The 26,259-nt window shown below is 53.3% G+C and overlaps 1 protein-coding gene across 1 annotated transcript; it reads right to left on the bottom strand.

The window, feature by feature from the left end:
* Positions 1–216: 216 nt before the first annotated feature.
* Positions 217–15,004, bottom strand: LOC119108070 (CREB-binding protein). The gene is made up of 20 exons (XM_037231650.1): positions 14,654–15,004; positions 14,432–14,503; positions 13,959–14,091; positions 13,642–13,763; positions 13,144–13,311; positions 12,748–12,855; positions 11,814–11,938; positions 11,212–11,515; positions 10,075–10,378; positions 9,420–9,533; positions 7,638–7,927; positions 7,169–7,407; positions 6,406–6,540; positions 5,959–6,174; positions 5,449–5,709; positions 4,193–4,988; positions 3,426–3,893; positions 2,494–2,555; positions 532–1,605; positions 217–280 (listed from the first exon to the last, which is right to left on the bottom strand). Exons 1-20 carry the CDS (start codon positions 15,002–15,004, stop codon positions 217–219), a joined length of 5,406 nt encoding a protein of 1,801 aa, XP_037087545.1.
* Positions 15,005–26,259: the final 11,255 nt, after the last annotated feature.

Here is a 26,259-nt window from a genome sequence, read left to right as displayed (position 1 = left end):
ATTCCAAGAGAGGAGAAACTTCGGTGGAATGTCACATTCTAAGACGTTCAGCACGCCGTCATTCCGACCGGACCAGCGACCACCCTGTTCACAACGCACCCACCATGATCTATGATAAATAGTAAAAAAGAGAAGAAACTGTTCCGTTTGTACACAAATCAACACGAACGTGATACGTAATGTCAAATAAAATATTGGCAATGCGCTATGTACACGTCAATGCTTGGCTGCGCTGGCAGGCGGCAGATTCCAGCCGAACGCGGCAGGCGCGTGGCGCGTTCTGTCGGCGTCGCGTCGGCGTCGGCGTCGGCGTCGGCGTCGGCGTCGGCGTCGGCGGCGGTGGCAGCGGCGGGCGGCGCCCGGCCTAGCAGCTACAAGTATCACACCGGGTTATCACGGGCGCCGGGCGCGGCCGGCCTGCGCTACAAGGTGTCCGCGAACTTGGAGAGCTTGTCGGCGTTGTCGCCACCGGCGGCCGCGTGCTGGGCCGGGTGGCCCTGCAGCTGGAGCGCGCCGTGGCCGGCCGCCGACACGCCCGCCAGCTGCGAGAGCATCATCTCGTTGCCGATATCGGGCCCGGCCAGGCCGTGGCCGGCGGCGGCCGGGTGCGGCGAGTGCGAGGCAGGCCGGTGCGGCGACGGCGCGTGGTAGCCGCCCATCTGGCGGGGTGAGGAGCTGGGCTGCGGCGAGCGCACGGCCGCCGGCAGGCCGCCCGGAGGCGGCGAGCACACCTGCTGCAGCATCTGCTGCGGCGACGGCACTGCCATGCCGCCCGGCGGCCCCATCATGCCCTGATGTGGTGACGCCGACTGCGGGCTCGCCTTCATCTGCTGCTGCAACAGCATCTGCTGCTGCTGCGAGAACTGGCCGCCGAACTGCGCGCCGTCCGACTGGAAGTGCTGCTGCTGCTGTATGCCCATGGCGTGCCGCGGTCGCTGGCCGTACCCCATGGACTGCGGCTGCTGGAAGCTGTGCTGCTGCTGCTGTTGCTGCTGCTGCTGTTGCTGTTGTTGTTGCTGTTGTTGCTGCTGCTGTTGCCGTTGCATAGCCATGATCTGCTGTTTGACGGCCCATTGCTGCTGCTGCTGGGGCGTCATCTGGCCGGGTTGCATCTGGCCCTGGACCACGATGCCGCCGGCCGGTATGCGTTGGAGCTGCTGATGCTGCTGCGGCTGCATCACCGGCTGCATCATCTGCTGCTGGCTGACCTGGGCCTGGGGATGTTGCGGGAGCTGTTGCTGCTGTTGCTGTTGCTGCTGCTGCTGCTGCTGTTGCGCCTGCTGCTGCTGCTGTTGCGCCTGCTGTTGCTGCTGCTGTTGCGCCTTCTGGTGCTGCATCTTGATCACCTGCGCCATCAGCTGCGGATGCGACTTGAGGATCTGCAGCACGTTCTGCTGCGCCTGAGGCCCGGTCGGGTTCTTGAGGCTGTGCAGCAGCTCCTGCAGGCCAGGGATGTTGGAGCGCGGCGACGCCTGCTGGCCGGTGGGGCCGCGCAGCATCGGGCCGGCGCTGCCAGCCGCCACCGCCGGCCCCGGCTGCCGCAGCGGCGGCCCGCCGGCCGCCGTCGCCTGCACCAGGCCGGGGCCCGGTCCGGGACCGGCGAACCTGCCCAGGCGCCACAACCGACCGTCAGCGCCAACAATACAGCACCACACCCCAGTCACTAGGTCGATAACAACCACTGCCACATGAACGTCACGACTCTCACCGTAATGGGATCGGTACAACGGAAAATGGCTTTCCGCATACGCGGCTGGTTCTGGTATCGCACATTGATTCATGGCATCCATGTTTGACGTTGTTCTCTTTATACTGAATCATTTCTGCGAAGCTCCGGGGGTACTATAACAAGGTTCGTACGGGAGGCTGGTACCTAGTCATGGTACTAGCAATATGACAATGCTTTCAGTCACGCCGCTGCAGCATCATCAAGTAAGCAATGTAATACTGCAAAAGCAGCCACGGTACGCTGCCCCGCATATTCTGCTGTAACTGAAACAGGTCCTTCACCATAATTCTCAGTCGCTCTGGGAATACAAAATTGACACTTTTGGCCCTTTTGGTATTCAAGCCCGTTAAAGCATTGACACTGAAAATCATCAGCTAAAACCCGGCGTGAGCAAACGGGGCTCTCTCCACATCGCCAGGATTGAAGGGATTGGCTGCGGAAGCCAATTATCAGATTAGGTGGGCCATGTGGCTACCCATGCAAAATACGACAACGGACGTGTTAACGACCGTATACTTGACCGACTAGCATACCACCCATGCATAAGAGGTCCGGGTGTACTGCGGCGCGGGATCGCGCCAACCTAAAGGCTCCATTGCCTATCTGATAGCTAGTAATTTCGACGCTTCATCACCCATCCATCCATCCCATCCCATCAACCCATCAATCAACACGTTCACCTAAGGCAATCCCAAAGTTCACTACACCGGCGGCGGCGCCCTCCCCTCCCCGCCGGCCCGCTGTCCATCGGCGGCAGACCTCACCTGTTGCTCCAGTCGTTCATGCCGGGCAGCAGGCGGCCGGGCGGCTGGCCGGCCAGCTGCTGCTGCATGGGCAGCCGCTGGTGGTGCAGCTGCTGCGGCGGCTGCGGCGCCGCCAGGCCGGCTGGCCCCGCCAGCGGCGGGTTGTTCTTGCCGTAGCCGACGGCCGAGGGCGCCGCGTGCTGGCGCGCCGCCGCCTCCTGCACCTGTGACACGGAGGCCTGCTGTTGCTGTGACACGCAGCCAGAGCACGCCAGGCGGGCGCCACGCCGGCGGCCCCGCGACCGGCGACGCCGCCACCGGGCGAGCCCGGCCAACGGCGACACATGCCGACGGCCCATTTGTTTGTAAAAGAAAGTGACAAAAACAGAGGATATGTTAGCAAGAGGGTACATTCAAAGCGTAGCGCATGCTATGCGTTTTAATGAGGCACCACGGACAGCAAAAGCGCTCGTGAATAATGATGCAGGCGGTCAAGAAGATGTATGAAAACGTACGGAACTTCACCATTCACTTGTGGTGCAACGTTAACAGTGGCGGCGTAACAAGGGGTGGCAATGAGTGGCACAACACATTAGATGAAATAGCAACGGTGCAACGCCTGACGACAACACATAAAGCGCATTTGGGGAGGATCGTAGCTGATAGCCAAGCACACGTAATGCGCAATCGTGACGAGAAGCGCAGTACGCCCGGGCAGAGCGGGCGCCAGGGGGCGGCGCCCGACGCCCGCCAACCCTGGCGCTCAGGCGCTCGGCCGTCTGCTGGCGCTCACTCACCTGCTTGACGGCCATCAGCACGTTGGCGGGCGGGCCCTGGGCTGTGGGCTTGGCGGCGGCGTCGGCCGGGGCCGGGCGCGGCGCCGGCGCTGGTGGCGGCGGCGGTGGCGCGGCCGGCGCCGCGCTGGGCGCTGCCGCCGCCGCCGCTGCCTGCACGGACGCCGCCATGCTGCCGCCGCTGGCCGAGCGCATCTGGGCGATCCTCCGCTGCAGCAGCGCGTTACTCTGCAACTGTGCCTGCATCTGCTGATGCGCCAGTCGCGACTTGATGCTGTTGCAGAACGGCACCATGCACTTATCCTCCTTACAGCATTTGGCATGGTAGCAGCAGACGGCCACCAGCTGCTTGCAGATGGGGCAGCCGCCGTTGACCTTCTTGCGACACGACTTGGTGTGCGAGACGACGCGCTTCATCTTGTGGCAGCTGGGCAGCCGGCAGTTGGCGTCGCGGCACTGGCACGAGTGCACCAGCGACTTGATGCAGCGCTCCAGCGACTGCCGGCGGATGTCCGAGTTCGACTGGCCAGCACGCTCGCTCGTCTCGCCGTCCAGGTCGAAGCCCAGCTTCTCCATCTTGTGCGGGTGCCGCTCCTTCTCGTAGCACGACACGCACAGGTCGAAGTCCTGCGAGCATGGACAGGCGGGAGTCAGACCATAACATACGTACAGTGACACCCGAGAGGGGCCGCCACTGTTAGTTTGCTGCGTTCCTAAACCGCCGGGGCACCAAAACATTCACCAATCAAAAAGCCGTTTCAATACATGGTGCGATGACGAAGCAGAGAAAGGACTGTCCACGGACGCCTCAGCACCCTACAACATTCAAGCGTGCGTCTTCGCTTCACGTAAAGCCCGTTTGGGGCCTCCCCACGCACACATTGTGACAGGAGACGACCATCCACGTTCAATGAAACGGTACTCACGTCACAGACTGTGCAGTGGTAGCGCGTGTCGATGTTGTTCTTGCAGGTATTGCACGTGTAGACGACCGTCTCCTGGTTCTGGTTGTGCAGCTCGTACAGCATGTGCTGCGTGGCGCCCAGGGCGCGGCGCAGCGACGAGAACTCCAGGTGCTTCTCGCGCGCCAGACTGAGGAAGTTGTCTCGCCCGTCCATCAGCTCGCACTGGATGTGCGGGTCCGGGTCCTGGATCGGCTGCAGGCTGGCCGCCGACTGCGCCGAGTGCAGCCGCACCACGAAAAACACCTCCTTGTGCTTCTCCATCAGCGCGAACACCTTGGTCGACAGGTCGTTGCCGCTCTGGTTCGACTTCTTCGACTTGTTCTTGCTGGTCGACTTCGATTTGGTGTTTTTCTTGTTCTGCTTCTTGATGGCGCCCTTCTTTTTGCCGTCGGGCGCGGGACTCTCGACCTCGGGCTCGGCGGCGGCAGCGGCGCGCGCCTCCTCCGCCTCCATCTGGCGTCGCTTCTCCTCCTCCTCCTGGTCCAGCTCGCGAATGCTCTCCTCCAGTATGCCCGGCCAGAAGTCGCCCTCGAAGTACGGCAGCTCGGCCGGCGTGCGGATCGAGTCCTCGGCCGCCTGCTTCAGGATGTCCTTGTAGTCCATCACGATGCGATCGATGATGCCCTTGTCCAGCATCTTCTTGTACCACTCCTGCAGCCGCTTCGGCTTGGGGATCTTCTGGTCGGCCGGGTGGCAGTGGAAGATGTAGTCGTCGCCTTCGCAAGGCGGACACGCCCAGATGTGCGCCATCGTGTACCTGGGCACGCACGCCGAGTTGCCGCGTCAGACACGTCATGACGGCAGGCGCACACGTCCGCACAACGCACGCCAACGTAGCGAAAGGCCTCATCCCGTCCCAGACCCACTCCTGGGTGTGCCGAGACCTCAGACGGTCGCCCATGGCTTCACGATTAAAGGAAACGCGGTTTGAGAGGGAAACAAATTAACCATCATAAACCTCACAGCCCGACACGCGATACGTCACCATAACCCAACTAACTGAGCAGCCACATTTCCTGAAACTCAGACTATCGATACCGTTTCGACGGAGGGGGGGGGGGGGTAAGGGCAGTGGGTTGATGTCCCTGAATCCGCCCCTACGTGTCTCTCCTTGAGTCAGCTGACTAGCAACCGAGAGAGCCGGGCCCAAACAGCGGCGGCGAGGTCACGGCACTGCCTGGCCCGGTAACGCCTGTCCACACCACCATGACACTGACCCCAGCTGCTTGACGTAGTCCAGGTAGGCCAGCAGGATCTCGTGGTAGACGGACGTGCGGAACTGGCGCGGCCGGAAGAAGTGCACGGAGTCCAGGTATGCCACGTACACGCGGCGCCGGTTGGGCTGCGGGCTGTCCGAGCCGTACTCCTGCACGTGCATGCCGAAGAAGCACACTTCGTGGCCGTCCACGTCCTCGAAGGCGAACAGCGCCTTCGCCCGGTAAGGGAACTTGTACGGCATCTCGTTCGTGTCGCAGTACCTGCCGGTGATGGCCGTTGTTACCGCTCGGACGATGGGTCGCGCCGCACGGCGTACTTCCCCATGTAACATTGGTCCAGCAGGCCTTCAAAACCGAAAGCCCCAGGCAGAATATGGAAGACAGGGTCATAAAAATTCATGTCCTGCGACACAGCCAATCCACCCAGTGGTCACTAAATTCGTGATCGCCCGTTGATCTCAATCCTGTCGCTTCACATGGCTGCGGTCGCCATCAATGGGTCAAACTCACCTAGCCTTCATGCCGCTCTTCACCTCACATATCTTGTCGCCGCTGGACACCACACGTATGAACACTTCACCAGCGCCCGACTCCTTCTTCTTCAGGTAGTTGTTGACTCGATTTTCTATGTAGGTGCCTAGCTTGGTTGCAGGTAAACGCTTCGCATTGAACCTATTATCTTTCCGCTTCGCGCCCTTCGCCTTGAGGCAGTTATCACAGGTAAAGCTGCAAGAAAACCGCACAAAGGTCACGACATGGCTGTCACGGTCGCACACAACGGCGGTCAGTACCGCGAACTCGGGAAAGCGCCACGATATGGTGTTAACACATCACACGCCGGCAGGCCAGGCTGCGTGGAGCTGCCCGGGGGATAACGACCTCAACACTGCACACCGCAGGAGCGCAGCAGCGCGAGCCGGGCGGCGCCGCTCGCCGGGCGGCCGTCGCGACACCCACCCTTGCGGCCAGATGACGTCCATGTGGAGCACGCAGATCTGGTGCAGCTTGCGGCCGCAGTCCGTACACTCCACCATCGCCTCCATCTCGAAGTTGTCGTTCTTCATTTCGACGAAGTTCTCCTTCTTGATGGCCCTGCCACACAAGGCGATGGTCAGCACGCGCGCGGGGGAGACCAGCTCGACGACTTACCGGCCACCGCGCGGCCGTGCGGCTGACACAGGCACAAGCTGACAACACGCAAACAAGCTCATTACGCGGGCGAGCATATAAGCCAGCGTTCTAGCGCACCGTCCGTCCAAACGCGCGCCAACGCACCAACAGATGCCGAAGGTTGGAAACAACGTAGCACCTACACACCAGACGCGCCCCGCAAGCACCACTCGCCCACGGACAGAGCGCCGCTCGCCCACGGACAGAGCGCCGCTCGCCCACGGACAGAGCGCCCCTCGCCCACGGACAGAGCGCCGCTCGCCCACGGACGGAGCGCCGCTCGCCCACGGACAGAGCGCCGCTCGCCCACGGACGGAGCGTCGCTCGCCCACGGACAGAGCGCCGCTCGCCCACAGACAGAGCGCCCCTCGCCCACGGACAGAGCGCCGCTCGCCCACGGACGGAGCGTCGCTCGCCCACGGACAGAGCGCCGCTCGCCCACGGACGGAGCGTCGCTCACCCACAGACAGAGTGCCCCTCGCCCACGGACAGAGCGCCCCTCGCCCACGGACGGAGCGTCGCTCGCCCACAGACATAGCGCCGCACTTACATGGACTGCTGCGTGGTCTCCTCGCCGATGCTGACCGAGTCGCCCTGAATCTCGTTGAAGCACTTGACGCAATAGGTGATGCGGTTCTGGTAGCTGAAATACTTGGCGTCGCGCGGGATGCTGCAGAGCGACTGGCCGAAACAGCAGAGCGTCTGCGGCTGGAAGGTGTACTTGCGACCGCAGCAGTAGCCCAGCTGTTGCATCACCGGGTCCATCTCCTGCTCGAACACCTCCGACAGCTGGCGGGCACGGGCGGCGTCACAGCATGGGCCAGCACCGGCGGACACTTGTTCTTACGTCTCTTAACATCAGTGTATTTTACTTCACCAGCCTGATGTGCCTACCACCTTGTTATGCCTAATATTTTACCAATTTCATCAACAATGCTAGAATGCGGGCTAGAACGTGTCTTCAATTTAATTTTCAACAACGGTATGGGGCGAAAAAACACGCTTGGCCAAACACATACCTTGGAGGCAAACTTGTAGACCTTGGACGTCTTCCGGTTGTAGATCCAGGCGTTGTCGAACATAAGCCATACGTCCTCAACATACTCCCACGGGTCCTTGAAGGAGCCAATGTCCAGTTTCCGCTTGATGGTGGAGAGGTCCATGGGCTTGCGGATGATGTCAAAGTAGTCGGGGATGCCGAGCGCGCCCGGGTCCACGGGCTGTCGGAACGGTATCGACTCGGGCTCTTGGCGGTACAGCTTCTCCAGCGTGGGCATCAGCGCGTGCCGCAGCTCGTCCGGCGAGAACACTGCAACGGAGGGCGGCCGTGCTCAGCGAGCGGCGCAGGCGGCGCGCGCGCCCGACGAGCGAGAATGCTGGGCAGCGACGTACTTCCCACACATGTTCGAACGCCCAACGTAATCATGTGGCATAGCCGTCACTAGCCATTCTTGCATAACAACATACCGTCAGTGTCTGATCATGAAAAGGAAACTCCAGACTCGCCATTATTACAGCAGGACACTCACGGCGCGAAAACGGTTTCTTTTCTCCCGCGGCCTTCTTTGACAGACCAGGTCGGCGCATCGCACATTGTAGCATGGACCGTTTCACAAATATTATAAGCTGGGAGGAGAATATATAATTTGGCATTGTAGCACTGGCTGTTTCGCAAATCGTATGGGCAAGGAAGAGAATACAAAATTCTTCAAACATAAGTTCAACTTATTATTTTCCGTTCTCAATACCTAACCTATGATACGAAAAAATTATAGCATTGGGAGAAAACGTTTGCTTACGGGTAATACTTGTAGACTTATTTCGATACTGCCGTGGGCTGAACGCGTAAAAGTGCGAGATCACACACGTTATGTGTGAGTGATGCTCAAGATGGTTGTAATGACTTCCTGAGTGCCGGCTGCTTTACACTTGCCTCGATTTTATGGAGGGCGAGTGGTAAACGTGGATGACGGAGAACATTGTTTTCTTCGGTACGCATAATGTATGCCCAGTTTCAATAAAACGTGGCACACCTCATATATACTTATTTCCAACAAAATGTCGAATGCCTTTTGTACAATAAGTCCCAATCAAATGTGAAGGCCTATCTCTGCCACTGTATTTCATCAAGAACGCCAGCATCGTCATATGCTACATGGGTGTAAAAATGTAATGCATTACTTTATCAAGCTCCCGCCAAAACACTGAAGCTATAAAGGTGCAACCACATGTGATCAAACAGTTGCATACCATCGCAATAACAATGTCGTTTGAGCAGCAGGGTAGCAGGCCATGGTGGCTCCAGATTACATGTAACTCGTGACTTCGTAGCTGATTTACGTAATCTCGTAACTGACCGATTCATTGACGTCACCGCTCTATCTCGTAATTCAAAGGTCCTTCCTTGCATGAGTACTACACACCACTATTTTTACTAATGCATTCGTACCAAAACATTGCATCGAAAATGTTGGTGAAAAGCATTCTTGTGGCTTGTGTGTTTTATATCACATCATGCAGCTTCTCGCCATCGTTCATTGGTAAATACTCCCCAGAAACGCCTCCTGAATGGACTTCCTTTCCCCATTCATTTCTGTCACGCATCCAGCGAAAAAGATCATTAACGGCAGCTATCGCGGGCGGAAAAAGTTCGCATTCCCAAACCCCCCCCTATTTTCGCGAATTTTTGGCACTAACTTTTGATCTAATTCTAGCACCTCAGCCCCACCGTCCCACAAGCCTGAGCCAGGCCCGTAGGGCCCTCCCGGCGCGGGCAGCAGAGGCCCGAGGAGCGCACTCACGGGGCTTGTGCTTCCTCTCGGCCTTGGGCGTGGCCGTGGCGCGGGCGTCCGAGGGCGTGGCGGCCGCCTCCGCCGACGGGCTGCTGCGCTCTTCCTTCGCCGTCGCCGGCTCCGCTGAAACAGCGGCAGGCGTCACCCGTCAGCAGCCGCACGAGCTGGCGGCCGGGTGGCACGGGCCGGGTCGCGCCGGACCTCCACGGCCGAACGCCATAGTCAGACGGGCCCCTGGCACGAGCACCAGACCGGCGGACACACGGTCCCTCACAGGCACGCTTATCGCGGATCCACTGGTATCAGTCGGTAGCCTTCAACCGAGTGAACAATGACATGACTGAACTCGCTCTGCCGACTCACGATCGAGAGCATGGCGTCTCAGACCGTTCATAAGTCATCAACTACACATAACTTGTCACAGATATACAGGTGTTCAATCTAACCCCTGAGCTCTCCAACGGCCTTCCGAAACCCAGCGCTTCCGGCCCGCTGTAGAGGCATTGTGCAAATCTATAACGCGGCTCAACGCTCAAACAGGATCAGCGGAGCTCCTTGTACTAGAACCCTGCTGGGAAAACGGATCCGACAGCACAGCACTGCTGTCCAACCAGCCCGGCCTAGCCGCCCACCCCAGTCTCACAGCTGGCGGAGTCGGACTCACATTTGACGGAAGCCTTGTCCCAGCTGGTCTCGTCCATGGGCTCCGGCTTGATATCGGCCGGCTCAGTCTTGACCCGCGCGTGAAGCGTGGGCGGCGCGCTGGTATGGCCGCCGGGCTCGCCTCCTTCCGACTGCACCTCCATCTTGCCTTCAGACTGCGGTTGCGGCTGAGACGGTGCCTGCTGCGGCTGTGCCTGTGCTTGCTGCTGCGACTGTGCCTGTGCTTGCTGCTGCTTTTGAAGCTGCTGTTGCTGCTGTTGCTGTTGCAGTTGCTGTTGTTGTTGTTGCAGTTGCTGTTGTTGTTGTTGCTGCTGCAGTTGCTGTTGTTGTTGCTGTTGCTGCTGCTGTTGCGGCGGCGGTGGCGGCTGCTGCTGCGACTGTTGTTGCTGCTGTTGCTGTTGCAGCTGTTGCTGCTGTTGTTGCTGCTGCAGCTGTTGCTGTTGTAGCTGTTGCTGCTTTTGCTGCTGTAGCTGTTGTTGCTGTTGTTGGGACGGTTGCTGCTGTATGTTCGTGTCGCGCAACAGGCTGTCAAACGCCGAGTCCTCCTGTGAAGTGCGACACCAGGTTAGAGGCACCATAGCAGTCACAGAGGCGTCGCTACACCACACGGAAAAGGCGCCCACGTAACCCAGCTCAGCCAACTGAGGTTAATTCTCGGAAACTACAACTGGCCCGGCCCCTGCCATGAGCCTCCCCGACCGCAAACAGTTGGCAGCAGGGTGGTTGTTCCGAGCTCGGCGGTAACTGTCATCAGCCGACTGACCTGCTCCACCTTGACGCCGGCCGTGGTGTAGAGCGGCCGCGACGCGGCGGCAGCGCCGGCGCCGGCCGCCGAGCCGGAGCTGAGCTGGGCCGCCAGGCTGACCGCCGACGCCGAGACCGCCGTCGCTGGCGCCGCGCCCGGCAGCCCGTTGGTGAACTGCTTCTGCACATAGATGGGCGCGCCGAGGCGGAGCTGCTGGTCGGCCGGCGCGGCGGCGGCGGCGGTGGCGGCGCCCGACAGCGCGCCGCTGTAGGTCGGCAAGCCGGCCTGCTGCGGCGGCGCCAGGTGGGCGCCGAGCTGCGCCGCCGGCTGACGAGGCCCGGCCTGTGGCGGCTGCGGTGGCTGCGGCGCCTGCAGTGGCTGCTGCTGCGGCGGTTGCGGCTGCGGTGGCTGCGGCTGAGACGGCGGCGGCGGCGGCGGCGGCGCCAGCGGCCGCGGAGGCGCTGGGGCGCCGGCTGCGCCCGGCGACACCTTCACCGCCACCTGTCGCAGCTGGCGCTTCTCCTCCAGCTCCTTCTGGATCTTGTAAATTTTCTGCGCCAGCAGATGGTAGTAATCGGAGCGCGAGTTTGCCATCTCGTACATGTCGCCCTCCACCTTCTTGGCGTACGCCACGAGGTTGTGCATGCGCCGGTCCAGCATAGCGCTGGGGTCGGGCGTCGGGAAGATGGCCTGCACCCTGTGGATCGGCACGAGGGCCACGGTCAATCTCGGCCACACGTGGCCTGTGCTGGCACCCACTCCCAAAGAACGATCACGCCCCATCCTGCCTCTTCTGTCCGCAACAGAAGGCTTCCGCATCCTCGCATGGCAACTCAACACACCAAATGGGCCAGCTCCAGAGACCGCCGGCAGCCGCCGACCAGTGCCAACTGCGGGGTCAGCTACATCAACACCGGCGGATGACGCGGCCCGCGGCGTCACTCATAACTCGCGCACGAGGTAAGGCGCAGGGCGCGACCCGAGGCGGTACTCACAGCTTGCGCACGAGGTGGGTGCGCAGGTCGGGTGTGACCTGCATGTGCCACTCCTTGGTGTGATGCACAGGCGCCGCCGTCACTGGGTCCAGCATCGCCCGGAAGTCGGCGTTGCCAGACAGCGCCTGGCAAACACAAAGGCCGGAGTCAAGCGTCCGCAGCTCCGAGCACAACCAGCCGGCATCCAGGGATGCATAACAATGACACCTGACACCACTAGCCGCTCAGTTTAAGTTTGTTTTTTAGTCTAGCAGACAATACCGCGACAACAAACTGTCGCTACCCACTTTAAAACAATATGCCGATAGTGCTGCATTTTCCCCAGATGTTGTGTATGCATGCGTACTTTTGTAAGTCACCTTTGCTGATGCATTGCAGTGACCCACGTGAAACATCAGTCTGTGATGCGGATTTATGCTTAAAACGACATTGTTTCAAGCACAGCCCTTCACACGGCATGGAGAGCGGGTGTAGTGCACATCGCGTCACTCCAAGTGTTTGTTTTCTTCAAACTGCGGGTAGGCGCTTTATCTAAGCGGTGCCAAAACCTGGTTCTGTTTGTATCTGTCCAGAAATGGCTCGATCTACGTTCTTGCTTTTCACATACAGACAGGGGCTGGAAATACCATGTTTTGATAAAATGATGGCAGCTTTGCCTCTAAGACTGCCAAGGCCATTTGGAGACGGTAATATCGTCTTTTTACGACACAATCAGCTGAGGTTATATGGCGTCGTCTGTCTCTCACGCTGGAGGGAAGGGCGGACACTGCGGAGAGTCCAATCCCATAGGGAATACCGTCTTTGAACAACAGACGTTCACTTAAGTACTGGGAGCACTTCTACCCGCGAACACATGCACTATAAGACGACACACATCCTAGCCGCCTCGGACATCCGACAGCGGGCAGAGCGACCACGGCCCGGTGCCACTCACGCTGTTGGCGCTGTCGTTGTTGAGGTCGGACGCCCAGCTGGGCAGGTCATGGCGGCTGTTCTGGAAGGCGGCGGCGGCGGCGGCCGTGGCCGATACCGCCGGCTCGGTGCCGAGGCCGGCCGGCGAGCCGGCGGCGGCGCTCAGCGGCAGAGCAGGCCGCGGCAGCTGGCCAGCACCTGCTGACGCCACCGCTGCTGCCGCCGCCGCGGGCTGCTGCTGCTGCTGCTGCTGTTGCTGTTGCTGTTGCTGTTGCTGTTGCTGTTGCTGCTGCGGCTGCGGCTGCGGCGGCAGGCCGGCAGCGGCCGCGGCGGTGAATTGGACGGCCGCCGGCGGCTGCGGCGCGCCGCCGGCCGGCGCGCCCGGCGGCCGCGGCTGCTGGCCGCGCCGGTTCTCCGCCTGCTTCAGCGGCAGGCACCCCGGGCAGTTGGTGCGAATGCAGCTCCTCCAGTGGGTGATGATCTGGCGCGAGGAGGCGCAGTGCGGCACACGGCACAACTTGCCCTCCCGGCACTCCGTCATGTGGTTCAGCACGTCCTTCATCGTCTGGCAGTGTGGCAGCTTGCACTGGAACACACCAAACCAAGCCGGTCAGAGAACGGTGTTTTTCCGTAGCTGTACAAGAGTGAACGAAAGTTGTTGAGTCCGGAACCCAAAAGCTGAACAAAATCGACGTGTGTGCACGTGAGGTTGACCAAACAGGCCAAATATCTTTTTTCCGAGACAAACCTTGCTCATCCCAATCACCACGACCGTAGGTTGTTGCTAATCATGCTGCTTCTCAATATCAACACGCAATTTGCTTCTCGGCTGGCAGAGCAACCTTCCCACAGTCTGACCCCAGGCTCGCGGCACGCCTGTGTCCCGGCGCCCGCGGCCTGCCGGGCCGGCCCTCACCTCCGTGTGGTCGCCTCCGGTCTGCTCGCGACGCTGACACTTGTGCGCGTGCAGCAGCAGCACCAGCTGTTGCTGGATCAGCTTACGCTTCTCGGGGTCACCGGCGGAGTGCGGCGCGCGTCCGCCCGCCGCCGCTGACGCCGCCCGCTGCGGCTGTTGCTGCTGCTGCTGCTGCTGCGGTGGCTGTGACTGCTGCGACTGCTGTGGCTGCTGCTGCTGTTGCGGCGGCGGTGGAGGCGGCGGCTGCTGCGGCTGCTGCGGGGCCGGCGCGGCGGCGGCAGGCTTACCGGCCGGGGCGGGACCACCGGGCGCCGCACCCTGTCCAGAGTACAGGCCGGTCGTGGTGCCGTTGCTGACCGAGGCGGCCGGCGCCATGAGCCGCTGCTGCCCCGGGAAGTTAAAGCTCTGCTGGGTGGGTGGCTGCGGCCCGCCCAGCTGGTTCATCGCACCCTGCCAACAGTCAGTCAGGCCAGTCAGCTGGCCACCCGCGCCACGACAGCAGCACCGCTTGTCGGCACGGGATCACACTAGCCGGCGAGGCTAAACCGACCTCGCTGGTGCTTGATTTTAAGGTAGTGGGATTGGCATTTAACCACAGCAGACAACACAGACCAGAAAGAGCATAATACTGAATAACACTAAGATCTGTTGCTAAGGCACGTTGGAACCACACTGATGAAATTAGCACCACCAGATCAACCACACAAAGCTGAAGAGTACTTACACCGCTCACACCACCCACCACCCACCGTCCCCGCCCGCTGATGTGGAGTCCGCCGATGGTGCTCACCATGGTCGGACGCACCTGCATGTGCCCGCCCGACTGAGGCGCCATCTGACGCTGCATCAGCTGCTGCGCCAGCTGCGGCGAAGGCCCGCCGGCCGGCTGGCCATTGGCGAGGTGCGGCCCGGCCGGCCGGCCCGTCCACATACCGGCCGGACGCGCGCCGCCGCCGCCGCCGGACGCGCCGCTCAGCGTGTTCAGCGGTCCGGACAGCGCGCTCGACAGCACGTTGCCCATGGAGACCCCGGGCACGCTGGCGTGCATCGACACGCCCGCCTGGTGCATGCCGCCCGCGTTCGACATGGGCAGGCGGCCATGCAGGCTGGTCATGGGGATCCCGGGGGCGTCCATCGGCCGCACCAGCGCGCCCTTCGAGACGACCGCGTTCGGCGCCATTTGCAGTGCGCCGACGGGCCGGCCCATGCCAGCCAGCTGCTGCTTGTTGATCATCATGTGCATGTGGCCGGAGTCGGCGGTGCCGTTGGCCATGCTGGGCGCGCCGTACTGGCCGGGCGGCTTGGAGGCGGCCGTCTCCAGTTCGTCCGGCAGCGACAGCTCCAGGTCCAGCGACAGCGCCATGTCTGCGGCCGTCCAGCGGGCGTCACATACATCCTCAAGACAAAGACAAGGCAAAGCTGCAGGCCAACTGCTCATGTCCATAAGATAAAACCCGTGACATCATGAGCAAACTGGTTTATAATGCAGCAATCAAGTGAACTTTTTCAACACAACAAAACAATAACAATAAAAATCAAACTAATTTTGCAGTATTTTCAACTTCACCATGTAGAAGTCCCTTACAAGATGAAAATCCCAGGATCAAAACACGGTGCAAACACCAAAACGCGTTGCTTACGTTTAAACCTCATAACACACTGCGTCAAACCTGGCGGCTGACCTCAGCGTTATGCAGTCAAATGTAAAACCAAATGCAGAATTTGAAATAAACAACGCCAGACTGCTACGAATGGACAGTGATCAGCGGATTTTAGGCCAGCCGCACCACTGTTGTGCACGCCCGTGCACTACAATCCCCACCATCATCACACAGACAACGCACACATGACCCACCATTGCCCCCCGCGGGGTCGAGGCCGGAGCCATAGCTATCTCCGTATTTGGACCGTTTGCTGGGCGGCCCATCGCCGAGGTGGTCGCTCATCTCCGGCACATCAAACGCCTGGCGGCTGGCGGCACGGCTCTAGGCTGGCGCGCTGGCTGACCATACGCCCATCGCAGTCCGCACCTGTGGCCAAACGCCCACCAGTCAGCCAGGCTGTCCCGTCAGTCAACATGCTTGATATGTGATCAAGCATGAATGTGAAGTCATGGCAAGTCAAGCCATGGCCACAAGCTGATGATGTGAACAGAACTTACCAAACTTCATATCATATTTATAATGAGATATAATAAACATATAAAACATTTAGCACACCAAAATTCCTCCATGCAGTTATGTCCCTGGAGTCAGCACGCACACCTGATCCAGCCATATATCCTGTCAGCCAGAGGTCCAATCAACCAGGAAATCTCAATGATGTTAAATACATCCCAACTCCATTGCCTGGCAAAGCAGGCCCCCAAAAACTTGTAATGTAGTTCTGTATACTTCAGTATGGCACTTATCTGATTTTCCCATTGCCATTTAATACATATATTCACATAGACATTACAAACATCACATAAACAAACATATTTATTTTTTATCTTTTGGGTCTGCATGTGATCAGAACATTACAAATCTTACACATGCACACATACTGCTGTTCATCATTTGGGTTTGCACATGATCAGAGCAAAATTGCTAGTCTGTTCAACTCCCTGTCACACAAATTGCTCCAGTGTTACTTAGAAATACACACCACTCACTTTGTACTGTTGCAGAGATGGTTTCTGGACAAACATTTATTGGAAAAGGTTCATGGGAGTTTATACAAGTGAGACCTTGTTGGACAAGAGCTTGCCTTGCAAAATTTATCTGCATTTAGCTCATCTGGGCCAGTTTCAATACCACACAAGTCTGTCAAATACAAATCTCTGCATTACAGAACATTGTCTATCAAACATTTGGGCCAGTTTCAATACTGCACAAAGTTGTCAAAGACAAAGACCTGCATTGCAGAACATTATCTATCAAACATTTGTATCATGCTCATATTCATGCAATGAAAGGTTTGCATAGGATACAAATCTGCATTACAGTAAATTGTCTAAGGGAAAATTTTGTAATGAAGAAGTCTGTCTAAAGCAATGCCTTGCTCTCAGTCCAAACATGGTGCTATTGATTCCCATTTCAGTGTGTGACACTCAAAATTTATGCGAACAGGGGAATCTGGGACTGATTGCACTCTCCAACTGAAGATATTATTCTACTGTAATTGAATCCATTAGCGATGCCAATAAAAAGAACCATTTCCAAAATTTAAATAAACTATGTTTGTGATGCATCACTGGCCTGATTGTCACCAAATGGCAACAACTTTTGTATTTTACATCAAGAGCTTCCTTTACACTTCCTGCCCAAACAATGCCAATCCTGGTGAATGCAAAGCAGCCTTGAACAAGACAAGATGTGCATCATGCTGATCAACTGGTACTTACTTGGCCAAGAGGTTTTTCTGCCTACAACATTCAGAGCAAATCCTGGTAAATGTGCAGTCAGCAGGCCAGTCTAGGCTGTAGAAAATGCAAACTTATCATGATATTGCACAACATTAGAAATTTGCTTACTGTTTTGTTTATTCATGTTTTGAGCATAATGGTAAACAAAGTAGGAAGATACCTCCAAACCATTTGCATACCACATACTTACCTACCTTTCTATTCCTATTACCACAATTCTGTGTCTGTGATTTTAGACAAGCAACATCCAGCAAGCTACCAAGAAACTTCACATTCATTTCCTACATTAACACTACCCAGATGCCATTAACTTTTACCATACATGGCCAGTTGCTCTATACACACCTGGAAAAACATTCACCCTACACAAAACTGGGCATGAAAAACTCTGATATTGACTACCTTTTGCACCATATGAACTTAAGTGATGAAACTCTTATCCTTTACAACTTCAAACCAGCATTTTTATGTGGTGAATTGTTCTCATGACCTTCCATCATTTGAGACCTAACCCAAAAACCTCTAGTGACAACACCTTCTAATGCAAACTCATTACCAAGATGCAATTGCCCAACTTGAGCATGATCTGTTGCACATCAGCCATCAAACAATTATAGAGTTCCTCGCAGGCTTACCTTTTGCTGTGAAACAAAATGACAAATAGTACCTCCTTTATAGCAATGAGATCAAATTAAATTTGCAAGTGATTTATATCTATTCACCCATTTAGCTCAACAGCCTTTTGTGTAAAAAATGCACATATTTAAATCTGCATGTGAGTTAGATCTGCTGAACAACTCTGACTAGCCTGCAAGTGGCCAACAAAGCAAGACATGTATTGTGCAAGCAATGTAAAGATCAGCACATGGTATATGTATGTCAGAGTTCTGGGCAAAAGAAAAGCTTGCCTCTGGAGCAAATGCTTAATTGACATGAGTCTACTTGCAAAAATATTAAATCTGCATGTGTGATTTGAGATACTCTGCATGTGTCAAATTGAAATCACAAAAACCTCATGGACAAAAGATATCACCAGCCAAAATACAAATTAAGATGAACAAAGGTACCAAATAAGTTGAATCACTTTGTGAATGACAAATTTGACTTCACATTACAGGCCAAGATGGAGCAATATGTCAGCATGTCAGTGATCAGTATGTGCTAGCAGTGGCCATGGTGTTACAGTGAATGACAAATAAAACACTGTACAGTCCTCTCTGGCAAAAGCCAGTCAAACTAATTTTGGAAAAGATCATGTGATGAGAAAGATCTGCATCCTTCTCTCATGGCTTCTGTGCACACACAGCAAGCACCACTTGGCAAGTGCTTTAAGCCAAATCCCACCTATACAACTATTCAAACAAAACTTATGAACAAAATGTTTGCCTTTACAGAGCACAGAGGAGATAGAACCTTTAAATTGCATGTAGGCCTACTGAAACACACAAAAAACTTTGACCTTATAAATAAATGGAGGGTACAACTACACCTGCTATGATCTATGCAGTATAAGGTGTGAGCTGAGAGAGCAATAACAAATCAATATTTATATGTTATTGGATAAGAATAATGCAGCTGGACCAAAATGACCTAAAACTACCTGGTCACCATCAGCACAAGGCCTCATCAAAATAATTTAGCTACCTAAATCTGTATGACAAAGCTTCAGATGAAAGCAATAGAGCATGGGATCCAGTAGACTATTAGCTACACATAATAAACATTCCAAGATTTGCATTAATGCTTCTAATCAGACATGCCTTAGTAAAAGGCTACATAATTGAATACTGCTATCCAAATAAATCACACCCATGTCCACATTGGAGTCTTCCTGATATATGAGAACATACATCAAACAGTTTTGCAGGAAGTCCCATCTACAAGTGGATCCGCAACACTTACACCATTACTTGTAACTCAGCATCCAATAGCTTGCACTTCATGGCCATGGAAATGCAAATTCCAAAAACATGACTATCATTTGATGCCTCATTAGCAATGGAAAAAGCCAATGTTTCTTATTAGCTATAATTAGATATGCTTTGGTCACAGCTACACAGAAACACCACTTGTGGTTCTATCTCTATTTGAACAAGTTAAAACAGCTGAAAACCACTTCAAACCTAGTGTGACAGCTAAAAAATATGTTCGAGGCACATAACTAGAACATAAAAGCCTTATGCAAGGGACAAAAGTCTGACAAATGTACAATCTTGAGTTATACTGCAAATCATACTGAGAAAACAGAAATAATGGTTGTTTATAGTCTGAAAAACCACATATGTACAGCTAAAAAAGCACAATGACAAAGCTTGATATAAAAATTGCAACAACTGCTGGAGTTGGAACAATTTCTATGACTGGTAATAACCAACTCTGATTGTTAGTTACATGTTTTAGGTCACACACACACAATGCAATTTATTCAATGCTCTTTGAGGTGCCTGCCATGCTTTTACACCATGAAAGTCTGTGACTCAACTACAAAGTATCGGAAATAGAGGGGATTGCCATATCAGCCCTGAAAAACCAACATAAGCTCTGATGCCAGAGCATGTGAGGACATGGCATTAATGTTTGTTTGAAACTGCTTCCTCACGCAGCATGCCAGCATCACACTTTGCTTGCACATTGCATCCTAATTTGTGCATACAAAACATCTCAAAGTATAAATAAAATCTCCAAAAAACAGCTGAGCTAAGTATAATTATAAAACATCTACCATCACTCCAATTTGTTACAATATTGATTTCAACAAATCTTAAAAATATATCTCTGAAGTCTCCAAAACATTACTGCTAATTCTCTTACCTGACCCAGTCATAAAGCAAACCCAATAAAGGCTTAATTCAGACAAAGAAAACAGGTAGTTTTGCTGACTACACATGGAATCGGGCGCAGATAAGACGAATTCGGGTCAGGCCTTCCCACCGCATTCCGACACGCTTTCAACTTCAAATGCCCAACGGAAGCCCATTACAACTAATTTAAATACAAATTCAAAGATTTTGGAACACACATCTTTCCACCATGTACACAAACAAGGCACACTTCTTACCAATATACACAAAAGAACCCTGGCGTCAGACCATTCAAAATGGCGACTGTACCTGTATGTAGAGGTGGACTTGATGCTGTGCAATTGGTCTCCAAAACGAATACTTAGTAAGCTTGTATCCGACTACATTTCCACGCTGTATTTCTCAAACTACAAAACATTTCTGGGGGAAGTTTCAGTATATTTTGGGTACCTGTTTAAAAAATTATATTAGTTTTTTTTCTGATATTAGCTCTTTGTCGAACATCTACTACAAAAAGGCTAGAAACGAACACACACCACGAAAATGGCATACCATTGAAACACTAGTGGGGCTCCGGGCATCCTCAGCGAAATGACAGCTAGCCCTTAGTCTTGGTAATGAACGTAGATCGCATTAGGCCCTGTAAACGCATCGAGAGTAAGAGCTGCAGCGAAGGACCTGTAACGCGCTTTTATCGCTTACTTTTCTGGGAACCGTCGATGATTTCAATACATGCCGCAGTAAAAACTAAATGAGGCACCTGGTAAACGAATCGTTTACAAGCGTTTAAAAGTTGTAAAGGTCTTCGTGATGCAATCCAAACTTAGTCGAAGTATGCGTTGCAAATTATACCTGCACGCACAGTTATCACGGCGACAGTATGGCTAGTCAGAAAATCGGAAGGCTCTCCCAAATGTTCAGGAATTGCAAGGCTACGTCCTACCAGGTCGTTCGGATAAAAATATAATCAAATGGAATGTTCGGGGAGCAATGGTCCGAAAGTGCCTGCAAAATCCCCAGTTGCGAGCCAAGTCCTTGGCAAGAGTCGGTTGGGGGTGGGGGCACAGGGCTGGCAATGGGTCCACTGATATTGGATGCCTCCCCCCCCTCCCTCCAAACAAAAATCCCCCATTTCTTAAAGATATGGTTTTTGTTGTTATTTTTCATTTTCATCTGTTATTATTGGAACAGAAGCCAGAAGCTACCCCGGGATCAGTTCTGTCAAAAAATTAAGCCGACAAACTATGGAAGTCATGCGTTAACGGAAGCATGACATAAGTCACCGACGCTATTCATTTCGCCATTGACAAGTAGGCTCTTTCTATACCGAGAGTACTCAGATGTTCTTTCGTTCGTTTTTAGCGTTCGTTTTGGAGAAAGACTGCAGACTGCAAAATCTACAGTGACTTCTGATTGTTCGGTCAGGGCACAGCTGCCTTCACTGATCTGCGATCAGTCTTCCGATTGTCCCTGCCGGGCGTTGTTGCCCTTATTAGCCCGCCCATCGGTCAACGCGGCACTGAGCGGGCGGCTGAACTCCGTAGTGCCCGTCACTCCATGGGTAATGGTGTAACCACGTCTGTGAGATTGGAGACAAGTCTAGTTTGAGGATGGGAGTCGGTCGAACCGTCATCTGGCGGCGAAAACATGACCTGAAAATGACATTTTCCACGCGGAAACATGAAAAAAGCATCTCTTGTCAACCGTTAAGCTGTTAAACATGACAAAAAATTAAATACCAATGCACCATTTTATCCGGAACATCATGTTCATCCCAAAAACGTCCTATAAACTGTCGTAAAGCGAGCAGGTTGAAGGTTTATTTTCCCCAAAACGTCGGTATATTTCGTTCCGATAGGTAATGCTTTATCTACCATGGACCCGAGGCGTGGCAACTTCTATGAGTTGATGCGAAACACGATTGGCCAGGGGGATCCTGAACGATTGGGTTTCCTTTTGCTGCCAATAGAGCACATTAGTGTACCATATTACGTCAACGACCTTTGGGACTTTTCCGGGACATCGCCAGTTGTGTCATCTGGAGGTCACAAAAAGGCCGCATCGATACTTGACTCTACTAGTTATGCCACGCTTTGCAGAATCAGCAAGGTGAAATGACATGTGAAAGTCCATCTAAAGCCATTTGATTCCAATCCGCTTGCTCGTCGCATTACTGGCTTAACCCTTACCCTACAATAGGTGGTTTACAGTCCCCTCCCCCTAGGTTTTTACGGAGCACGTTTTAAGCTTCTTCGGAACACGGTGCTGAGGTTTTCGGTAGCTGAGTCCTACATAATTTGTATGGTTTACAGTCCCCTCCCCCTAGGCTTTTAGGGAGCACGTTTTTAACTTCTTCTGAACACGGTGCTGAGGTTTTCGGTAGCTGAGTCTACATAATTTTTATAACTGTAAAAATTTGAATCATCTGACTATAATTTTGCTCGTGGTCCATGATCTCTTTCTTGAGATCATCTTGGTAACAACGTGCGCAAAAGTTACAACTAACGCCTATTTCTCAAAGACCACTTCGCATTGCGATGCAGAAAGATCCTCTGGGGTGTTCTTTGTTTTAACTTGTCCACTTCGAACTTAACAGCGATGATTGATTTTGTCTGGTCAAGTCACCCATGGTCAGGCTAGGCCAAACTTTTACCCTTGTGGTCTGATTTTATACTTGAAGGTCATACGAGTGAAACCTTATTGTCACAGTGTCTTTAAGCTATGAGAGTTCCCCATAGATGTTCCCCATAGGCTTTCACCATAGATGTGGCTGATTAGTTCTTGCTAGAGCCTTACGGGTCAATGTAAGAAGAGCCAACACCTACTTGACCTGGGATGACATATCACATGGCAATACTTCCGATCTCCGCTGTTGCCGGTCTGATGTAATTTACCGGATGTTGAACGCCGTTTTCTGCATCGCTGTGGCATACTTAATTCTGAAGATAATAGGGGTCCCAGTGAAGTGCAAATTTGACCATCATGATCGGATTTCACCTGTGAAACATCACCATCACCATGGTTCAGTCACTTTTCCAATGGCGTTTTTCGCCTCTCTAGCCTCCCTACTTTCGAGACCTAGTGGGGGGGGGGGGGGGGAGAGGGGCTCTGAGTATCTCGTGAATGCTAAAGATAAAAAGTGTTCGTGGGAAGAGGGTTAAGGTACAAAAAATCAGGCGAACAAGCCATGACTAAGAACAGGTCCGGACGCGTGATGGATCTTACACGAGCCGGTACTAGTGACACATTTCAGACGGCCCATCCCCTATCGAATCGAATGGTGTCATTGACAAAATGGAACAACGGGTAGTTCTGGAGATAATCTGAAATATGTATTGAATAATTCGTTTATCTCTCTATTGAATATTTATCATTGCCACGGGAACTCGTGATTTATAAAAAGACCCGACCCCCTTAAATTTACCACAGTGACGCTACAAGAGAACATTCGAGAATGCATCGGCAGTGCTCGGCTTCTCGTGGAGCCACTCACTTGAGCGGCTAATGGCCTCATCCAACATTCATTAAGGCCACACAGAATGTCTGTTAACCTGCATGTGATCTAAAAATTCGACATGTACCTGAAAAGCTATATAATAAAGCAATTTGTCTGGCAAAAATGCGATCTGGTTTTGACCTCGGCCTGACCCTTATGTATGACCCAACGTCAACATTGATTTAGGTCAACGGGACTAACCATAATCCTACATTAAATCATCTAATCATCTAAGAAGCTATCTCAAAGATGTATGGCTTCATCTAACACTCTGTTGTCTCGTCAGATAGAACGATCCCCTAATTGCATTTCCTTACAGCCATAGCCTGACTTTGATCAGCCATAGATCAACAACTATGTATGTGTACATCCCATTTGCCTTTTACAGAAGCTCCGTATGGCTTACATGGGTGACTTCAGGTTCAGAGCAGCACGGCATAGCTTGTTGTGCATACTCTGATCCCACCACCCAAGTCGTGCCGTCCAGTTCGACGGATAATTTTGCCTCCACCCTTTCGCCAGCTAGGAATGCGGAGGGATTACGTGCTCCACACTGCTGGGGCTCGGCCACCTCGGGCCGGGCTTGTCACTCGTTGGCCAGTTGCCAGCTGAGCTTTCCATTTCAAGTGGGCCAAACAATGCGCCCGATCTGGAACTAATACCCGCTACCGCTGGATTACGAGCTCAACATGCTTTTCCTTATCCACGAAGACAGCAAGGCCAAGCAAGCTAGAGTCCAGGAAAAGACGATATTGAAAAGCTCTTGTAAAGCTGTCAGATAGGTGCGACAGAGCAAAGGCGAATTGGCCTTCGACAAGTTAAATCAGATCCTCCTCCTGTTTACACCGCAAGATTGGTGATCCAATCACCTACAGCTAAACGAAATTTGGAGGTAGTTTTGAGAAAAAGCTTCTGGGGAGAAGTGACCGCCCACTCGGACGCGCGTTAAGAGATATCCGAGTACGGAAAACTGTAACGAGGTTTTCCGTATTGCGTCGTAACATGTTAAGCTCCTGCAGTAATAGGAGGGTGAACCTGATTTAACCTGTCAAAAGCCACAGTCGCCATGGCTCGGTTGCACCGGCCTGACAGCCTGACGAGAACTTACCAGTCTCGTCTTTCCCTGGGATCTGGCTTTTCTGGTTTTCGAGATCTTAAGGGAGCTACTGAGGCCTCTCCTCTATGAGCTGTGGCCGCCCGCTCTCGTACGGTGCGTACGGACATCGACAACACAAATGAAACAAATTATCGTATTGAATTGTCATTGCTAAAACCCCAAAATGCACTTTCAGTTGCTTTCATCAGTAATAGCTTGATTGAAGTACCAGCAAGGATGCCTTTTTGGATAACCGAAAAGACTAGGCACACTCGCTTCAATAAAGAGGCCTCTGTACACAGCCTGTTTGCAGCACTCAGACGCGTAAGCACTTGACTGAAGAACATCCAGTTTTTCAGCATTTTATTTCACAGCACTTCAGCAAGTTAACACTCCGCCAAAGCACATTTCGGTGGCAGACATTCGACTAAGGAGCGTTACGGCTAATAAGCATGCGACCAATGAACACCTCAGCTAATTATCATTCGGCTAAAGAGCGTTTCGGCAAATAAGCACGCGGGTACAGAATACTTTGGCAGTCAGCATTCAGCCAAAGAACATTTCGGTAAGTTAGCACTCAGTTCATAAACGTTTCGCCAATTCTGACACGTCGGTAAGACGGCATTTCGACGATAAAAAGGCGAAGGCATATCGGCAACATGCGGTGCTTTAAGTATCCCCTTACTTGCGCGGCGCCAGACAGACACCTCGACAAAATAGTATTCGGTTAAATGCAGTCGACAAAAAAGCATTTGACCAAATACATTTCCGTTCCATAACATTCCCCATGCTGTAGCGGGTGTGCATGCTCTTGATGTTTATCAAATACTTCATTTATTCCGATGCGTTTTTGGCAAAAATGTGACAACTTGAGCCTGTTTGAAAGGCGGTGGTGAAGGAAGTGACGACACTGTGTAAATAGGAGTACCGTGTACGAAGAATATGTCAATTTTTTAATTCGCGCTTTATGCTGGCGGTCATGTCGGCAGCCACCAGGGCCACGTGAACGCAAATTTGGGAACCACGGGAAATTTTAACATAAGTGACGCCACAAAGTCTGCCAAAAATCGTGACGTGTAACGCTTCACTTTTGACTCAATTCGTTGTAATTTTACCGATGCCAATTTCATAATATATGTTTTAAGCCTTATCATACAGAATCATACACGGGTGCCTACATTGCAAACGTAGTCACGCAATACTCACCCGCAAAATGCCGACAGCCAAAACTGGGTGATAGGGCGGCACTTTTACAACATGATGCAGCTTTTACGTTATTCATATATTATTGTGCTTTGATCCACCCCCTTTTCTTTAACATTAAGCGATCAACTCAAATTCCACGATTTGACAGCGTTGAATAATGAACAATGCGTGAGAAGCACTGCGCTATTTCTTTCCGCTCACAGAACATGTGCAAATTTATCTCGATTGTGCGAAATTAGCCAGTATTTGTGCAAATTATCATTTGCACCCTTTGACCACCACGCGACATCACTGTCGGTACAAGCGAATAAACGCGTAGCGCGGCATTTGTACGGATTTCAGTGAAGTTTGTGGTGTCGAATACCAAACTGATGTTCGATGACCTACAGAGTATAGTTGGCGGTGTCGAACACCAATCTGGTGTTCGATGACCTACAGAGTATAGTTGGCGGCGTGGAATACCAATCTGGTGTTCCATAACCTACAGCGCATAGTTAGCGGTGACGAATATCAATCTGGTGTTCGATGACCTACAGAGTATAGTTGGCGGTGTCGAACATCAATCTGGTGTTCGATGACCTACAGAGTACCGTTGGCGGTGTGGAATGCCAAT

The sequence above is a fragment of the Pollicipes pollicipes genome, unplaced genomic scaffold (assembly GCF_011947565.3).
Source record: "Pollicipes pollicipes isolate AB1234 unplaced genomic scaffold, Ppol_2.1 Scaffold_6686;HRSCAF=7923_pilon_pilon_pilon, whole genome shotgun sequence".
NCBI classification, from domain to species: Eukaryota; Metazoa; Arthropoda; class Thecostraca; order Pollicipedomorpha; family Pollicipedidae; genus Pollicipes; species Pollicipes pollicipes.
The sequence above is the reverse complement of the archived record's forward strand: the minus strand, read 5'-3'. Positions and strand labels throughout refer to the sequence as shown.

Excerpts from the sequence above, each read along its gene's own strand:
- LOC119108070 (XM_037231650.1), bottom strand. The coding sequence starts at position 15,004 with ATGGCGCTGTCGCTGGACCTGGAGCTGTCGCTGCCGGACGAACTGGAG. Across the intron at positions 12,856-13,143 it reads GGTGCCTGCCGCTGAAGCAG|ACCGAGCCGGCGGTATCGGC; the intron begins GCGGAGAACCGG and ends GCCGGCCTCGGC. Across the intron at positions 10,379-11,211 it reads CGCAGCCACCGCAGCCGCAA|CAACAACAACAGCAACTGCA; the intron begins CCGCCGCAGCAG and ends CTGCAGCAGCAA.